At 39.3% G+C, this 19604-nt stretch overlaps 2 protein-coding genes across 2 annotated transcripts in view; both read right to left on the bottom strand.

Annotated features, from left to right (window-relative positions):
• Positions 1-485: 485 nt before the first annotated feature.
• The window catches only part of LOC115728933, a 29109-nt gene continuing 9990 nt past the window's right edge, over positions 486-19604 (bottom strand). Inside the window, exon 4 of the mRNA XM_048286126.1 lies at positions 486-558. The gene's annotated coding sequence lies outside the window, so the exon portion shown is untranslated. The remainder of the gene's footprint in view (positions 559-19604) is intronic.
• Positions 17521-18382, bottom strand: LOC115731936. Its single transcript, XM_030662607.2, has 2 exons — positions 18263-18382; positions 17521-18192 (listed from the first exon to the last, which is right to left on the bottom strand). The coding sequence occupies exons 1-2, from the start codon at positions 18355-18357 to the stop codon at positions 17907-17909; spliced, it is 381 nt and encodes a 126-aa protein (XP_030518467.1). The 5' UTR covers positions 18358-18382; the 3' UTR covers positions 17521-17906.

Below are 19604 nucleotides of genomic sequence, written 5' to 3'. Positions count from 1 at the left end.
CGAAAACCAAATAATTGTAAGAAAAAAGACTCTACAAAATCCCGAAATTAATTTCCCAGTAATTTTAAAAGAAATTGCTTGTACTACTCTATTATCGCTTTTCACAGATATATAGTTGCTAGGATAAAAAAAAAATCTTAGGTAGATGAACTAAATAAGGCAACATAGTTAGATCATTAACTAGATCGGCATGTTTCATGGGCAATTTCAAGTTGTATGGGTTATCCCCGATCCAACCCTCTGGGCAACCAAAGATTGAAGCAGTTGCATGTTTGCTTATCCGAACTTTTTCGTGTTGATCAAAGAGTTCTTTTGGTATAGGATGCGCCTTAACAAGTTTCACATCATATTTTGAGTCATGTTTTCATAATCCGTAAAAAATGACCACCTTTAAAATCAACAATTGATATAACTGTTTTCTTCTGCGGAATCAATATGACAAATTTACAAGTGTTTTCTTTGTTCTTTTCGTTTTGTTGGGTAATCTTGCTTGAATCATAACATGGAAACATGCCACATGCCTCTAAATACCAATTTAGCACATGAGCACATAATTGCCTTTGCAACAATATAATTGACAGGAACAACCTTAACACCATCCAAAACAGGGCCCCACGTGTGCCCATAACCATCCAAAACAGGAACAACCTTGACTGAAAAATGTGATCCTTGTGCTGGCCGACATCGCCCGGAACTTGAGGCTCGCCATCTTCGACCCACCCTTTGCAGTGGGGACATGTACGGGACTTTGAGTGTGTCCTCGGCCGCGAAATGCCTCGACCATCATCGACCCATGGCACCCATTCGCGGCATACCCGATGGTGAAAGCGAGGTTGTAGTACTTGTCGGGGACCGTCCGGATCATCCGCAAAAACAGTATTTCATGCATAAGATGACTTGAAGCGGCAAAACCAATTAATAAACCCTTTGGGGAAGATATATTACCGGATTGGCTTTGTCATTTGCAGGGTAAAATAGGAGCATCGGAGAGTCAACCACCTGCGGAGATAAATACAGTATAAATATGAAACTTTCCAAGAAAGAGTGGATGCTCATCACGTTACTATATAACTAATGTTAAGTAACGTCCCACACTCTTACAAAAGTTTAAACTCTGTTTGCTTTATAAGGGCAAGCCGCTTTTATAAACTATATACAACTTTGAAATGGCGCAAGTGACTTCCATAAACTCTATACAACTAAAAAGCAGGTGTTGGAACTTGTAGTTAGCATATGGTATGTGACACTTACACAACCAGATCATCAATTAGATAAGCTATCCAAACGAGTGAAGTACTACCCAATGACCAGCCACTCTTTCTTGGAAAGTTCCATATTACACAGCCAGAGTCACAATCCATATTACCTAGTTTCATCTGGTTTCGCATCAAAAAGACAATTGTGGTAGTCTAATTGATACATGCAATTGCAAATGGCTCATGCAACCTTTATGCTATCATGCCCCAAGACTATTATGGGCATCAAGTAGATAAGGGACTAGTGCAAAATGACACCAGGGGCTACCGGTACATGGACAGACTTTCCAATTGCTTCTAGCAAAAGATATTGTCAAACGTGATTTAGCTGGAAACCTTTCAAAAACTATCCAGAAACAAGGCTTTTAGTTTGTCTAACATAACCACTAATTTGCAAGCTTTGAAAAGAAAAACCTTATCTGCAGCTCGCTCATAGCACTGTTCTCTTCTATATTGAAATCTCAATCTCATTTTAAGCCATTCAATCATTCGACAGCACTTACGACAGAGAGACAAAAAAAGAAGAAGAGAGAAATTCATCAGAACAGTGCACTACAACCTTAGTTAAAGGATTTTAATTTTTTTTCACTCACTATTTTTTTTATTTTTCGATTTTGCCCTTGTTGTTAGTGTTCTTCTTCTTCTCTGCAATGGCTTGCTCAGGGGACCTTCGCCTGCGTCGCACAACCCACTACAGGGTTTGCCCAACGTCGGGAGGCAACCTTCCCCTGGGTCACGCGAGGGACTACAAGAATCATTAAGCATCACAGATGTTTTTGCTGTCTTTAACGGGAGGTAAATTGATTAAATTATCAAATGGAGCTCCGAAACATAGTTGCAACTTCCTCTCAGATGCATTCGTCCAAAAGAACACGCAGTGCTAAGCACTTTAACTTTGAGAGTAGTAACTGATATTGCGACTCAAAAAATCGATTACTCTTTCGAAGCTGACATGCGAAAGTTCTTAATAAGATAGATAAATCCCGTGGTATTGATGCAAGAGACAACAGAGGAGAGAGAGCAATGCAAAGATGGAAAGAGAATGGAAGAAGGAGACTAAGAAACAAGAAGTTGAAGAAAAGATCTAAGACTTGAACTTAAAAGTTAGCTCCGGCTGCTTCAGCTCCGTTCCGGTAGCCTCGACCGTGTTTAGGATGAGGATATTTCCCGCCTTGATGACCTTGATGGTGTCATCAAGCTCATTGCAAGCTATATAACAAATTATTTTGAGTTTTTAGACTAACTAAAGTTACTCAACTCGTCTTTCCTTTGGTGACAGGACTTGTGCTCTTTTTCAGCTTGGCGGTTTTTTTAGGCGCGTGAGTGGAGCTTGGCACCAAGATTAGCCATGGCTCATAATCCTGATGTCACTCCCCCTACGCCTACAGACGACCCCGGAAAGGACAGCAGATAAAGAGCACGAAGTCCTCGTCACTAACGGAAAGGCCAGGTGAGTAACGTTTATACAATGTTCGCTTCTTTTCTTTTTTTTTTTTTTGCCTCCAAGACCGGCCATGGAAGAGGCGTTCAAATAGAGATGGATTGGCCGAGAGAAGAAGACACCTCTACATATAATGAGAAAGGGGAGAGGTGGTTGGACATTTAAGTCCGTCGGAGATCTCGTTCGGGAGAGAGCAATTTGAAATTGAGAAAAGCAGGGAAGAATAGTAGAAAGGCAAAAAGCTTAGGCTTTTTATGAAATTGTTTCCATCATCTGGAAAAAGACTACCCCATGCGTGCTCTCTGCTCTCTGCTCAATGCACCCTAAATCAGCAAAAGTCGTTTTCCAGCGGCTTGCAGCCGCAGGCTATGAGAGAGGAGAGAGAGAGAGTTTTGTGTTCTTGTTTTGGTCTTAAGGTGCAGCCGCCCAGAGGATGCATTGAATTGAATTCAATGAGCAGTGAGGATGATAGGACGCAAACTCACCTTGCTTTCACTCTGCTTCGGACGCGCTGGTACTCCTCCTCGGCCTTGACTAAGGCTTTGGGGCATGAGCAGAGGAGGGCACCGTGATTAGCTATAGCCACAGGTGGTTGAAGAGAGATGGGGGGTCGAGAAGCAGAAACAAAAGAGGGGAGAGAGGTGGTTGGAACAATTTAATTGAGAGGTGCTTGGAACAATTTAAGTGCAACGTCTCAATTAAAGAATGAAATATACGAAAAAATAAAAGAAATCCATCACTATCCGTCTCATGGTCCCCCGGCTGACAATGAGGTTTCTCCAAGAGATAACGTGTGAGTCGTCGACTTAATCGGAGAAAATCTTTGCATACGCAGCATAAAGGTGCGAAGCATTCATCCTGAGGAAGAAAAGTGCAGTTTTATCTTCGCTCGAGTCAATTTGGATATTTTAGGAATCGGTCAAGGTCTAGGGAATGTTCGAGGACGGGAATCACGGGCAACGCGTTCTACCGAGCTTCTTAGATGGAAGCCACACATGATACGTAACTAGCTAGGGTTTCGTTTTAGCTAGCGTGATATGGAACCACGAAAAAAAAAAACAGAAGACAGGCACATAGTTTCCGCACAAAAAGGAGCGTCGGAATACCGAATTAAGAATCAAAAGCTGGGTTAGAATTCTTTTCTGACATGTTAGCAGAGTTATTGCTTGCCTGACCCTCTCAATGCTCATGCTCTAATTGCCTTTTTCCCACAATTTTCTAGAAATTTTTTTTATTTATTATGAAATTTCGCTCGAAAAGTTATAGAAAAAAATTACCTAAATAGGATGTATGAACGATGACATTTCATTACATGAAGATAATACTGCTTTGAAGTTCTACTTATTTAGTGAAAACGGTCTCATATCAATATAGGCATTGTTGGGATGTGGTTTATTCGCCCCCGCGACAAAAAAGCATATGGGTCCCGCTCTACACTGAGCTGGCAGGGTCCGAGGGAACCACTCTGATAGGGGTGGGCCGCGCTCCATAAACACTAGAGAGCTTTTACAATTTACGTCCATAATTTTTCATTAGTAGTTTGAACTTGAGTCATGAATAACTACTGCTATATATTCTCTTTTTCGTTTATAATTGAGTGATGTAACGAGACGTATGAGGTGTTAATTTAGTAGAATCCTCTACTAGACGTAACTCTAGTATAGGGATGAACCAGGATAAAATCTCATATCTCAATTTTTTCTTTCTCGCTCGTTTTACTTCGTTGTGATTGTGCGATGATCCTAACATGCACATTGCATCCATTCCAAACCGTTGAGGCCAACCGACATAATAATTTCCAAATAAGCCTCTTTGGCTTTGTAATCCATTTTCTCTATTTCATTTAAATGAAAATAAGAAAAGAGCTTGATTCAGCAAGCAGTGACCTTCTCGAATGTATACTACATTCGGACCATTCAGGTACTCACGCCTGTTGAGATCATATGAGGACAGCCAAATTCTGGAAAAATCAATGGAGTTTTCAATTACTCGGGAAGAAATATACCGCGACAATGGAGTCCAATAAGTTCATATGGTACTTATGTGAATGCTTTGAAACTTGTGGATTTAGCCTATCAAGGCACTGAATATCTAGAATCAAATAGCACAAATTGCACCCATTTGGATTGCTTTAGTCTCGAAGGCCGTGTTATACTGGGTAATATATAATTAATGTGAGCCTAAAAATCATTTTGATTTTCAGAAAAAATACCAGCTCAAGCTTTTTACTTCGAAGCACAAAGTAATTGAATGGTGAGGAGAAAAACACGAATTTTTCTTCTATCACGATAATTGATGGAATAACCTTCCTAAGTTAACGGGAACAACGGTGCCTTCTTTTATCACAAATGTGGACAACAATAGGTACTAGCCTAACAAGACTATCGCTTATTTCTGATCACACGATCTTCCAATCAAAGAGTGATTTATGCAAAACACGCGGTGATGATGTATAGATCTACGGTTAAGATTGTTTATACTTTCATATTTTTTCTCTATTATGTTGTTCCAGAAAGCTTGATAGCATGCCAATTGGACAGAACATTTCCCTTATAACTTTTTCTCTCTATTATGTGTGTTCCACTGCCACCACAGTGGACAAGGACTTGAGGATGAGCCCATGCCAATGTGGACACAACAACTCTCTCTCTCTCTCTCTAGTATATATGTTGTTGAATAACTGCAACCTCAAGGCAATTTTGTGAGTATATATGACCGAAAATGTCTACATTTCTTTTTATCTTAAAAACGTGTAGCACTGTTGATTCTACTTGATATCTCAATTGGCTGATTTTGTCAGAGTTACTGTTTGAATACATGTTTATGGTAGTAGAGACAAGGAGTACATATTAGTTCATCTTAAAGTTTGTTCGGTACTTGGATGTGTTTAAATCTCTCTAACATTTGATGTTGGAAGCTGGACTTTGAAGTAGCTTTCATCACATTAATACCAAAGAGTGGAGAATTGATGTTGTCCATTATCTCTGAAAACACCATAGCTAAAGATGGTCCATAATTAATCCGTTCGTACAATTCCTATGTTCATCCCGTCTGAATGCTCGAGACCTGGAAAAAGGGGCACTTGGGATCACAATGACACTGCCTCTGTCTCTCTTTTTTTGTAAACTTTTGCTGGTCCAAGCATGTGAGATGAGTAAACGTGGGTATAAACGAGGGTAGCTGTGGAGCTGACACCAGCTTTAAAGTGATCCTGTTAAATAAGGAAAAATATTATCTTTTGAGTTAGCTTTTGAAAGGAGAGAAGTCCAAAATCACCTAGCATCTTCCTAAATTGTGACTAGGTGACCTAAGTCTCCCACGCCCAACCTTGGCCCTTTCATTTACTCTCCTCTCGACAAACATGGCTTTCCCACTTCACGCGCCCTGAAGCAATCATCAATTAAGCAAGCGGCTCTCCTGATGAAAACCAAGTGAAAAAGCTTTCCTACGCTCGATTAGCCCCAGTTCCCCCCATAGGAGCTAGGGCTAGTCGTCCTAGCCATAGCTAGCTAAGCACCTGGCCATTTATTTTTTTTTTTGCTGGAATTTGAAGTAAGCATGCAAATGGGTACCTCGTTCGAGGTCCCTCCCCCCTATCTGCACTAGTGAAAGCTCCATTCTCCCCATTTCCATACGGCAAATATGGATTCAATGGCCTTTCACAGCGTTAGGTGGCCTTTTTACCTCCCATTAATACGCGAAGCAGTTACAGCCATGTCATCATCCTCATGATTCCTGAGCAAGAGTGAAGTACTTTATCGAAGCAAAACATTGATTGATGAACGGACTTAGATCCTATAAATTGCGTAAAATTACAATTTGTGATCAGAATTAGATCGAGTGGATGGCTATAGATGTACCGTTTAGATTATCATGCCCTTCAATTTTCAACCCGTTATGATGGCCATAATGGTAGAGTCGTAGCTTCTTACCATGTATTTATTGTACTAACAAATGCACACAATCGTAAACAAATCATAGCTTCTGACCACGAATTTATTGTACTAACAAATGCACACAATCGTAACCAAATCTCGCACTCTTGTTCACGATGATCATGCAAATGCTTATCATCATAGAAAGGTTTTCATGTATCCAGCGCTAGATTGTATAGAGAGACCTCTCTCCTGCTACTCCTATCATAAAAACCATGATTATAAGACGACGAAAAGGCAACTTAGACATATTTAGGGCCTGCATAGCAACGATTCCGATCCAAAAAAGTAATTCTGATTAGAATTGATTTTTTCTAAGTATGTTCCCTGGGTGTGTTTTAAAGAATCAAAACGTGTTTAGTAATTACATAAAATTTCTGTCCTAGAGCAGAACCATGTTACGTAATTGCACAATTTTTCTTCCGGAAAATAATTTTTCTTCTCAATTTTTGTCATTTAAATTAAATAATTACATAGTTACTTTGTGAAATTTCATCCTACATTCCTAATTAATTGAAGATTAATTCATATTGATTCTCTTATATGACATATTGCATATTGCATATAACATTTTTTCGTGTTATTCCGTCTAATTGCCGTATTATAACGAGTCATTTTAAGTTTTAAAAAAGAAAGATCATGTTGGGTTAGTGTGTGATTTTAGATTAACTTGACCCTAGCGAGTCTATACCAAATCGCAATGAGAGAATGTCGGATTCAATCTTAGTGTGAACGGTGGCATGTGTATGTATACATGCAAATGGAGTCTCCATTAGTCTTTGAGGAAGGTAAATCGAAAATATTATCGAGCAATCGAAAGAAACCGTTTAATTCTACGCAACCAGAGAAATCTAAAGTTCAGAAACTTAGTTACGCTGATATTTCCACCGACACCCTTTAGGTATCGAAGTTGAGTATTTCCCTCCATGTCTCCGGTCCAATCGCATACGTCAAAGCTATAATCACAAACTTCCAACTTTGAAGTCGGCTTCTCATTCTCTCTCTCTCTTCAAAAGCTTAGCTGTTCGTCGGCCCATTATTCTAATTATCCATCAACCTAAGATTTTTCTTTTTCCAGAATCTTACAATGCCAAGATATGTTTCAGCTCTTAACTTCTTTTAAAAATGAAAGTTCGGAGTTAATTGAGTTCGAATGCTGGCAAGAAAATCAATAAGAAAGTTAAAAATTCACAATGCAAAGATCATTTCACAGACCACGTGTCTCTAGTTGAAGCACTCGGTTAATAAAAATATAAGTTACTTTTTGTGGCTATTGCTCTCAAAGTGATAAATGCACTCGCCGCCTCGACTGATGCCTAAATTCGAATCACCACACCTGCCCAATTTCTTGGGGTCACTTCCCAGAGACACATCTGTATCCTTCCGATAAGTGGGGCCCATTGAACACATGGCGCTCAAAGATTGGAGCACTCGTTGCTGACGTGAAGTGTCGGGTCTACTCAATATTTCTTCGATCATTTGCAGTCGTGTCTCGAGTACCCCCACTCCACCGGTCGAGACCCCAAGGATTTCTCTCTTCAAGGTCAACAAATCCTTCTTCTTTCCCTTTTGTCCCCTTCTTGTGGCTAAGCAAGCAATTTAGGCGTAGCACCCATGGCAACACTTCTGTTTTAAAATTAACTTCTAGTCAAAAATTAATTTTTTTATTCTTTTTTCTTATGAGAAAAAGTTAATTTTTCTATTTATGCTCTAAAAGTAGATTTCTAATCAGAAAAATATGTTTGATAACATGACAAAATTTTCTCGCTTCGGAATAGAAATTCATTTGATAACGGTTGAAAATTTCTACATATGAAACATAATTAACACAAAATCTTCTACGAAAAATTATTAACCCTAACCTAAAATGCATATTATTCCAAGAAAGTTAAATGCAAATTTCTACTCCTTTCTATTTATGAATTTGAATGTGCTCGGAATGTTATTGCACCCTATTTTGTTGTAGGTACAGGTGGTTCAATTCCCTTTTTTATCTCGTCTACTATCAAGTTTACAAACAATTGGGTCAATTGCTTGGTTCACTTTGCCATGATTATGTCTTTGTGGGGTATCATTTAACCAAATCATGGAACATTTATTTCTTGTAATCCATTAAAAAATGATATTGCTAAAACACTTTCATGCAATACAAATTTAGTGAAAATTTCTTATAATTAAAAACATATATTTTTACTTTTTATCTATCTTTTGGAGGAGACGGAGGTGGAATATCTCTTTCTGATTTTAACTCCTGGAGAGAAGTAACTTCTTTCTTATTTCTCCAAATGGCTTCAAAGTTACTTCTAAAGCAAAAAAAATACTTCAGAAATAGAAAAATGAAGTTGTGTAACTAAACAGATTTCTGCTTTAGAAGTTGCGTTACCAAACGGACTTCTACTTCAGAAGTATTTCTCAAGTAGAAATTCTACTTCAAAAATATTGTCATGCGCGTACCGTAGGGTTCAATCTTAGGACTCTCTTGTGCTTCATCCTCTATGATGGGGTTTCTGAACGGAATGCGTCAGCTTTATCACAAGGTGACATAACATCCGAATGTCATGATTGCCTTCGATCCTAAATACTAGGATTATGCAGTGGCTTGTTTTGTCTTTTAAGTGACAATTTCAATCTCGAGTATAGTGTCTGATCCATGCTTGTTTCTTTGGTGAAGCATTACTGGATAGAAAGGGCAGTGGGGTTTCCGATTTTACAATAGATTCATATTTTCGAAGCACGAAGTAAAAAGGTTGAGCTGGAATTTCTTCTGAAAATCAAAATGATTTTCAGGCTCACATTAATTGTATATTGCCCAGTACAACACGGCCTTCGAGACTAAAACAGTCCAAATGGGTGCGATTTGTGCTATTTGATTCCAGATATTCAGTGCCTTGATAGGCTAAATCCACAAGTTTCGAAGCATTTGCATAAGTTCCATATGAACTTATTGGATTCCATTGTCGTGGTATATTTCTTCTTGAATAATTGAAAACTCTATTGATTTTTCTAGAATTTGGCTGTCTTCATAAGATCTCAACAGGCACGAGTACCTGAATGGTCCGAATGCAGTATACATTCGAGAAGGTCATTGCTTGTTGAATCAAGTCCTTTACAAAGACTGTTTTCACTAAGTAAGTAGAACTTCACAGGAATGTTATCTTCCTGTAACTAAATTTTATCATTCATACATCCTTTTTGGGTAATATTTTTCTAAAAATTTTCGAGAGAAATTTCATAATAAATAAAAAAAATTTCTAGAAAATTGTGGGAAAAAGTCAATTAGAGCATAAGCATTGAGAGGGTCAGGCACGCAATAACTCTGCTATCATGTCAGAAAAGAATTCTAACCCAGCTTTTGATTCTTAGTTCGGTATTCCGACGCTCCTCTTTGGGCGGAAACTATGTGACTGTCTTCTTTTTTTTTCATGGTTCCATGTCACGCTAGCTAAAACGAAGCCCTAGCTAGTTACGTATTATATGTGGCTTCCATCTAAGAAGCTCGGTAGAATGCGTTGCCCGTGATTCCCGTCCTCGAACATTCCCAGACATTAGCCGATTCCTAAAATATCCAAATTGACTCGAGCGAAGATCAAACTGCACTTTTCTTTCTCGGGACGAATGCTTCGCAACTTCATGCCGCGTATGCAAAGATTTTTTCCGATTAAGTCGATGACTCCGTTGGACGGAAGTTAACTTCACCATTTCATTCTACTAGACTTATGTTCTCCTCAAGAGAAGACACCCCCTCGTGATTGTCACGGGGAGTAGAACCCCAAGTAGTCACGAATCATTCGATCCCATTGAACCCGTACATCCTCAGCACTTACGTTAGTACTACCCTTTTCACCAACCCCATAAATTCTACCATCCACCGAGGAGTTTGCAGTTGCTATCATCCTCAATGCGCATTGAATGCAATACATATGACATACGCATCGCTGGTCCAGTTCGGTTCGGCTCTGGTGCAAGTTTCCTTTCACACTCTGGGTGGCAGGGTGGCAGGGTGGCAGGAGGAGATCTCTGGGTTGGGCCCCACGTTATGTCTCGGAGAAACCTCATTATCAGACAGATAGTGACGGATTTCTTCTGTTTTTTGTATTTCATTCTTTAGTTGAGACGTTGGACTTAAATTGTTCCAACCACCTCTCTCTCCTCTCAGTATATTTATATAGGTATATCTGCTTCCCTACCACCCATCTTTCTTCAACCACCTGTGGCTATGGCTGCTCACGGTGCCCTTCTCTGCTCATGCTCCAAAGCCTTAGTCAAGGCCGAGAAGGAGTTCCAGCGCGTCCTAAATAGAGCGAAAGCAAGGTAAGTAATACGATCTATTAAATGTCAAGATATTTACTCTTTGGCTCTAATGCTCTTTTATTGTGCACGGCGAATATGAAAAAAAAAGGTTCTCTGGAGGCAAAAGATAGAGCCCGAGATAACCTTAATGAAACCTTAACTGCGATTAAGGCAAACCATGCCCTCGTATTGAATACCGTGGAAGAAGCCAAGGCTTTTACAGGGTTACTTACCGAACATTTTGAAAATCGAGGTCTGCTCGAACATGTGCAGTTAGGCCAGGCTAGCGACGACACGAAGTGGAAGATATGGGCAATATTAGAAGCGGCCGGACTGCAGCTGGAGCAGAAGGAACTAACATTCGTCTTCGAGTCTTAACGACCTTGATGGTGTCATCGAGCCCATTGCGAGCTGTATTTCTCAGCTGCGTGGAGTACTTCTTCTTCTGAGCGCTAATCCAATAGAACGGAAGGAATGTTAGAGAAAAAAAATATTATTTTACTTTTTGAGACTAACTAGAGTTACTTACCTGGCATTTCCCTTTAGTGATAAGGACTTTGTGCTTCTTTTCGGCTTTACGTTTTTCAGGCGAAAATTATACTCATCACTAAAGGGAAAAGCCAGGTGAGTAACTCTAGTTAATCTCTAAAATCAAAATAATATGTTTTTTTTTGTCTCTAACGTTCTTCTATTCTATTGGATCAGCGCTCAAGAGAAGAAGTGCTCCTGCAGTTGAGAAATACAGCTCGAAATGAAGACAACCACTGCTGCGCAAAAGATGAGGACAAGCAACATTAAAATTAAATGACATTTATATATTATTAATCAAATGAGTCCTTTTAAGATAATATTTATGGTCAATTCGAAAGATTGGTGCATGAAAAAAGAATAGTGCTAATTTAGCCATTAGCTACTTGAACAATCGTCTCACCAGACAAGATGGGTTGGATGCCATTCAAGAGGAGGGTAAGGGCGCAGAGCGGAAATGGTGGCCGCCATGGTGGCTTCCTCAGTGAAGGCGTGGCTGATGACTCCACGGAGCTCCAATACCGCCGCCGCCAAGATCATGGAGATGACAAAGTAGATTATCATCGCTATGACGACAAACGCCAACCTCAAGTCCCCGGCTCCAAGCTTGTTGCTCAACCTCGCACTGTTTCAACAAACATAATTAAGATCAAATGTCACATGTCAGGGCTCTTGAATGGAACTTGCATACATAATCTATATAGTAAGAACACGACATAAGTGGACAAGATGAGGGAAAATGAAAGAGTAGAACGATTACAACATTAGAATCAATATATGTACAAGAGAACTTAGGAAATAAAAAGGACTAACCTGGCAGCAGCTTTTAGCCCAGCCAGGGTCATCAACCCCTACGCGGATATAGTCATGCCGCAATTTGCCAAAGTCAGTAAAGGAGTTCATAAACATGTGCCTAATCATTTCCAAACTAATAATTCTCAGACCCTATGTGTCCACGCAAGCAATTTTTCAAACCACCATTGCTAAACCAACTTGGCTTCTGTCGTTTATGTCGGGCGATAGACGGCCATCTCATTTGAAACAAAATCTCATAATGAAGATGAAGACAAGAAATCACAACATGAATGACTAACGACTTCTACCTAGGATTAGTCTAAATTGAAATCAAGCGTCATTTGTATTACCAGGTGGTGGACGAAATCTCAGCGGTGGCATCGATTTTTATGACCTGAACTTCCCCAGTTGACCCACTGAAAGTCCAACACATCGAGCAGAGGAGTTATTACATCATACGTTGCATGGAGAGAGTAATTGAATGTTCCTAACCCCTCAATCACGGATTTGAAGTATTTGTGGGAAAACGTTTTCGTGGCTCGGTTCTGTGAATACCATGGCGTGTGAATGGCTTGCTTTGTCCGGATTTGCCTGGCACTCCTTGGCGATTGAGTAATAGCGACGAGAATGCTTATTTAAACGCATAGCAACGTTCTATCAAGCTTCACAAGATCCGCACCACCCTAACCGAGATGAAATCATTTTCAAAGACCCTTGCAATATGTTTAAAAGCAAAAAATGCATATCACTTGTGTTAATCTCGTATCATTTATACTACATGTAGGATCAATACATGTCGTTTTGCGTTTATTCAAGTCGTGAATTCTACGTACGATGTTTGCACATGTCACGAAATTAGCTAGTTGCACTTCATACATAGTAAAAACTTGAGGAGTAAAAGAGATGGGTAGCCACACATGACTTCTGTTCAGATTAAAATCAAATCGAATTGCACCATTGACATATCCCTACTGAGGTGTACCCTGATCAAACATCTAGATGCAGGAGGGGTTTGATGATCAAATGCATTTATTGTGTACGTTGTTGCATTTGAGTCGGACTCTCGCTTTCTTGATGGTCCTCCTGGGAAAACTAACTGTTCACAAGTTAGGATAGTTTGTACTTTTGTCTAGGGGCTGATATTGTTTGGTCCTTTTGGTTTTGACAAGTTACTCTTCAGCCTTCGTGTTAAATTCATGTCTTGTGTTTACATATGGGTTTGTTAAAGAGAAAGAAAACCTTTAACAGCTCAACACTTGGACTCTATTGTGCTGCAGATTGGCCGAAGTAAAGAAAGGGGCTCACATCATGCATTAATTTGACGGGGTAAAATGGTCATTGTGAAGGAAAGAAACAAAAGCACGGTTTTCTTTGCGAGAAAATATTTAGGTTGGTTATCGCCACATCAGTAGCTGGCATGGTGTCCATTTTTTATCGTGTTCACTTAAAAATAGACACATGTTTTGAAATAAATTTAAAATAAATAACTTGGAATTTCAAGACAAATGCTAATTTTTAAATGGATACGAAAAAAAGGACACGTGTTAATTTTTAAATGGATATGGAAAAAAAAAAAAGGACTCGCTACATCAGCTGCTCATGTGGCGATAAGAAATGATTGAACAATGATTAGTAAGCTTTCGAATCAGAAGATTTCTATTAATTTCATTTCACAATCGTGACCCTACCCTATTCTATCTCATTTACATCATTATTTGTTTCCAAAATACGTACACAAAATCCATCACCTTGGCTCATATCTCCTCATTCTATCAAGCTGAACCAGGGATTCAGAAAAATCTCTAATGACTTGGAAGAAATAGGTGAATTTAAGTCACTGTACTTATGCATCCATCTTTTGTACTTTCATGTTCACTTAGTGAATAAATAGAACTTATTGCGGGGTTTACATTAATCCAAAAGTCCTACGTCGATAATTGAAGTAAAAATAGGACAAGTCATTGGCTCATGACTCCATAGATTAATTTTTGGAGTGAAGTTTTGACCAATCTAGATATGGGAAATTACTTTTTAAAAAAAAAAAAGCCATTAACCTATTGCACTTTTGTCTATTCAATCTCGGGTGTCGGATCATGTGCGCTCGGGATGAATTGGTGACTCTCAGTGAATGAAATGGGCAAATATCTATGTAGGACTGAGGGAGAGTTATGTTTAGCTAATGCTTTTTGAGGGAGATGCTGCCAATAATCTGGCTGGAACTATGGTGGAGATGAATAGGCACTTCACTTTGCATTAAGGAAGAGTTGGGCTATTATGGAAGACCCACGTGGGTGAGACGCACGTCTAACGTGGCGACGACGGTTCAAGGTCAACCAAAACGACGCTGAAAGCTAAAGCATCATATCTTCTTATGGTCATTTATTATCGATTAAGCCTTGGAAAAGAGAATGACGAGCTTTGCTTCCTTGAGAAAAAAAAAAGAGCCATTTGGTTCATCTTTAGGTCTTTGCAAGAGGTGGTGGGCAGAAGAACATAGACGTTTAACTTGACAACGACGGTGCAAGGTCAACCCCAATGTCGTGGGGTTGGTAAGGCAAGGCGTCGATCTTCGGTGTTAAAGCAAACACGCCAAACAGAGAGGCTGGTCTGTTAGAATGCACATGTGTGTTGTATTAGAGAAATCCCACATTGGAGAATTAATGTGGTGTGGAGCAGTTAATATATATAAATTGACCCATAACTCATTAGCTTAAGCTTTTGAGTGAATGTGGGTCAAACTAGATATGTTAACGGGCTCGGACTTGGGCTCTCTCTTAACGATCTCCTCGAGTGAAGGTATCGGACTTTTGCTGTGCGCTCTCGTTAAATGGTATCAGAGCCGATGGTTGATTGGTGGGCCTTAAATTTGTTTCGGTATATCTCAATAAAGGAATCGGTGACTAACGCGGTTTCCGGGCCGATATGTTGGTGCAGATATCCTCAAGTGAAGGTATCGGACTTATGTTGCGCACTCTCATCAAATGGTATCATAGCCGATGGTTGATTGGTAGACCTTCAATCTGTTTTGGTATATTTCAATGAAGGAATCAAGTTACTAATCTGGTCGTGTGTGTTGTGTTAGAGAAGTCTCACATTGGAGAATTAATGTGGTGTAAAGTAGTTAATATATCTAAGTTGGCATATAACTCATTAGCTTAAGCTTTTGAGTAAAGGTGGGTCCAATTAAATATGTTAACGGGTTCGGACTTGGACTCCCTCTTGACTATCTCTCCGTCTAAAAGTATTAGACTTTTGCTGTGCTCTCTCATCATGGTCAAACCCTAGACAAAACTCACATATTTACTTCTCTCTTCTTGAAGAAAAATGTTTTCTTGACATCTTGACAAGATTGTCAATTATTTTTTATCATAGATTCACACACTATCACATCGTGTTTTGAATAAAGCACTCATTAATTGGAATATCATGGAGTAAAAAATAATGGCGATTGTCGATCTGTCAGCCTAACTTCCCTTCTTAAAAGGAGCTAATAATCACGTAATATTAACAATCCTCAATCAGACTAACAATACAAAACATTGTTTTTCTCTGCATTTATTTACTTTTTCACGGTAGTTCATGTATATTTAAATGAGAGCTGGATGCGTGGACATATGTGGCGAAACATGTCGTTTTAAGGTTATGAACAAATTAAAAGCTCAACATTCGCTATTTTTCTAACATATAATATCAAATAAGAATTCACGTACCATGACAACGTAATTCTTTCCGATAACAATCCATAAAGAGAGAAACTATTGAAAGAATTATATGACGAATATGCTTTGTCAGAAATATAATTAAGTGTTAGCACATAAATTCAAACATATCTTTTGAAAATAGTAAATAATATTTTGAACTTTAACATATAATTTTACTTTTTTATAAATACAAACGAGCAATGACCATGTTTGTCATTTCGAAAGATTGAGCAAGAAATCAGCGCAAGCAATGAGAGCCGACCAACGCAACCCCCGGTCGAACCAGTTGCACCAAAATCTGACTGTGCCGTACCATGAAATCATAAATCATGATGCCACTTTTTCTTTTTTTTTGGCCAATTATCTGATTACATTCTTAATCACGCTTTTCAAGGAGTTGGGTTAACTTAAAATGTGCATAAACATCTTGTCAAGCAATCACTTTAGACCCACCTAAGGTCTCTTATAAACCTAAATTAAACACAAGTCTCAACCAAGAGCAATAAAATTATTAGCTTAACAAAAAAACTAATAACTTTCGTGAGTACAAAGTAATTGTTTTCAGCCAATCCCATTGCTGGTGAAATCAGTGCATATGACTACAACGATACTCCCCAAACACCAGTTACGAGGGACATGGTTTTGTTTTCTAAATGCTCAATTTTGCAAATGCATTAACCAACATCCTCCACAAAATTTCTCGTAATTCTCCATCGCCATTGATAAAGCGGTGTTCATTTATTATTAGTGAGATACGTGTAAGATAGCTTTTCAGTTGGTTAGCTTGGTTTGAGCCCTTTTTTTTTTATTTTTTCATCTTTCAATATCATCCCAACGGAAGTAACGGGAGATGCGATTGACGTTTCTGCACGTTAGGAAGGAGCTTGGCCTAATTTGCGAGCTAAACACACCCCCATTTTTTACGTATGACAAAGTACATTTTTTTTTTTTTACAATTGCTTGAGTGACCCTAAAAAATTAGTTACCGACTAAAACTCGTGCATGAGTGTGCCCCATGGCTCAACCTTGCATGAGAGAGCAATGCTAAGGTTGAAAAAGTGAGGGCAGAATAACTAGAAAAGAAAATCCAAAATGGATGACAAAAAGGTAAAGAGACAGAGATGTCCTCTTCGGTGTCCTAACAACTTGCCATTGTTCGGTAATGGTCAATTTTTTTTTATCCAAGCATGTAACATCGTCACTTTTCCTCCTCACAAGTTACAGCTTGATAATTTACAGCTCATGCAGTTATGTTGTATGTTTATCATGTCATACGTATCATTTGCATGAGTTCAATGTAAATCACCAGCATATTAGGCACAAGCTAAGGATCTTTGAAAAAAAAATTTGGCCAAAGTTTCGACACAATATGTTCACTAATAGTGTCATTACATGATCCCGTTCTCGGAACTATATTTATCTCCATCAAGTTGCTTAAACCTCGAGATACTTCTTCAAACAGTAAATGGGTCATTTTATATGTCAATCCGATCTGTTAACATTGACCGTGTGATTAATACGAATATAGATTAGCCTAACAGGACAGAAGAAATTAACTTAAACCCCGGTACACTGCATCAGCTGAAGATTACTCAGTCAAGTGAAAGATGCGCGTGGACTTGTAGAAGAAGAAAGGAAACATTTTGATCAGGTCGATCCTATCTGCTGGCAAGTTACAACCCATTGGATACAATCTCTAGCTCTACTGTCCCAGCCAGTCCTCCACAGGGAGAAAATGATGCGAAAGATCCCCATTAAGTTAAAATGATAAAAAAAAGATGTGCTTTTCTCATAATACCTTTTCAATGCAAAGAGTTGGGATCCATTTCTCTCTCTCAAGGTCCACGAATCCCTATCTTGCATTGACAAGTTCTTGGAAAAGGAAAAGTAGTACGGTGAAGAAATAACAGCTTGCAGATAGATAGGTGGGTATGACCCCAAGAGGATAAAAGAACGATCATTAAGACTCGAAGACGAAAGCTAGTTCCCCCTGCTCCAGATGCAGTCCGGCTGCTTCTAATATTGCCCAGATCTTCCGCTTCATGTCATCGCTAGCCTGGCCTAACTCCACATGTTCGAGCAGACCTCGATCTTCAAAATGTTCGGTAAGTAACCCTGTAAAAGCCTTGGCTTCTTCCACGGTATTCAATACGAGGACATGGTTTGCCTTAATCGCAGTTAAGGTTTCATTAAGGTTATCTCGGGCTCTATCTTTTGCCTCCAGAGCACTTTTTTTTTCATATTCGCTGTGCACAATAAAAGAGCATTAGAGCCAAAGAGTAAATATCTTGACATTTAATAGATCGTATTACTTACCTTGCTTTCGCTCTACTTAGGACGCGCTGGCACTCCTTCTCGGCCTTGACTAAGGCTTTGGAGCATGAGCAGAGGAGGGCACCGTGATTAGCCATAGCCACAGGTGGTTGAAGAAAGATGGGTGGTAGGGAAGCAGATATACCTATATAAATATAATGAGAGGAGAGAGGGTGGTTGGAACAATTTAAGTGCAACGTCTCAAACTAAAGAATGAAATACAAAAACACAAAAGAAATCCGTCACTATCTGTCTGATAATGAGGTTTCTCCGATACATAACGTGGGGCCCAACCCAGAGATCTCCTCCTGCCACCCTGCCACCCAGAGTGTGAAAGGAAACTTGCACTAGAGCCGAACCGAACTGGACCACCGATGCGTATGTCATATGTATTGCATTCAATGCGCATTGAGGATGATAGCAACTGCAAACTCCTCGGTGGATGGTAGAATTTATGGGGTTGGTGAAAAGGGTAGTACTAACGTAAGTGCTGAGGATGTACGGGTTCAATGGGATCGAATGATTTGTGACTACTTGGGGTTCTACTGCCCGTGACAATCACGAGGGGGTGTCTTCTCTTGAGGAGAACATAAGTCTAGTAGAATGAAATGGTGACGTTAACTTCCGTCCAACGGAGTCATCGACTTAATCGGAGAAAATCTTTGCATACGCGGCATGAAGTTGCGAAGCATTCGTCCCGAGAAAGAAAAGTGCAGTTTGATCTTCGCTCGAGTCAATTTGGATATTTTAGGAATCGGCTAAGGTCTGGGAATGTTCGAGGACGGGAATCACGGGCAACGCATTCTGCCGAGCTTCTTAGATGGAAGCCACATATGATACGTAACTAGCTAGGGCTTCGTTTTAGCTAGCGTGACATGGAACCATGAAAAAAAAAGAAGACAGTCACATAGTTTCCGCCCAAAAAGGAGCGTCGGAATACCGAATTAAGAATCAAAAGCTGGGTTAGAATTCTTTTCTGACATGTTAGCAGAGTTATTGCTTGCCTGACCCGTGGTCCTTCAAGCGCTTCTCAATGCTTATGTTCTAATTGCCTTTTTCCCACAATTTTCTAGAGATTTCTTATTTATTATGAAATTTCTCTCGAAAAGTTTTAGGAAAAAGATTGCCCAAAAAGGATGCATGAACGATGAAATTCCGTTACCGGAAGAGAACACTATTGTGAAGTCCTACTTATTTGTGAAAACAGTCTCACATCAATTTATGCACCTTGCATCCATTCCAAACCCCCGGGGTCAACTGACTCAATAATTTCCAAATAAGCCTCTTTGGCTTCGTAATCCATCTTCTCTATTTAATTTAAATGAAAATAAGAAAAAGACTTGAT

Source organism: Rhodamnia argentea, chromosome 10, assembly GCF_020921035.1.
Source record: "Rhodamnia argentea isolate NSW1041297 chromosome 10, ASM2092103v1, whole genome shotgun sequence".
NCBI classification, from domain to species: Eukaryota; Viridiplantae; Streptophyta; class Magnoliopsida; order Myrtales; family Myrtaceae; genus Rhodamnia; species Rhodamnia argentea.
Note: the sequence above shows the minus strand (reverse complement) of the source record. Positions and strands in the feature narration are given on the sequence as shown.

Bases quoted from the DNA above. Each gene is read 5' to 3' on its own strand.
- LOC115731936 (XM_030662607.2), bottom strand. From the start codon at position 18,357: ATGGCTAATCACGGTGCCCTCCTCTGCTCATGCTCCAAAGCCTTAGTC. The intron at 18,193-18,262 runs GTAAGTAATACG...TATTGTGCACAG, and splicing joins CTAAGTAGAGCGAAAGCAAG to CGAATATGAAAAAAAAAGTG.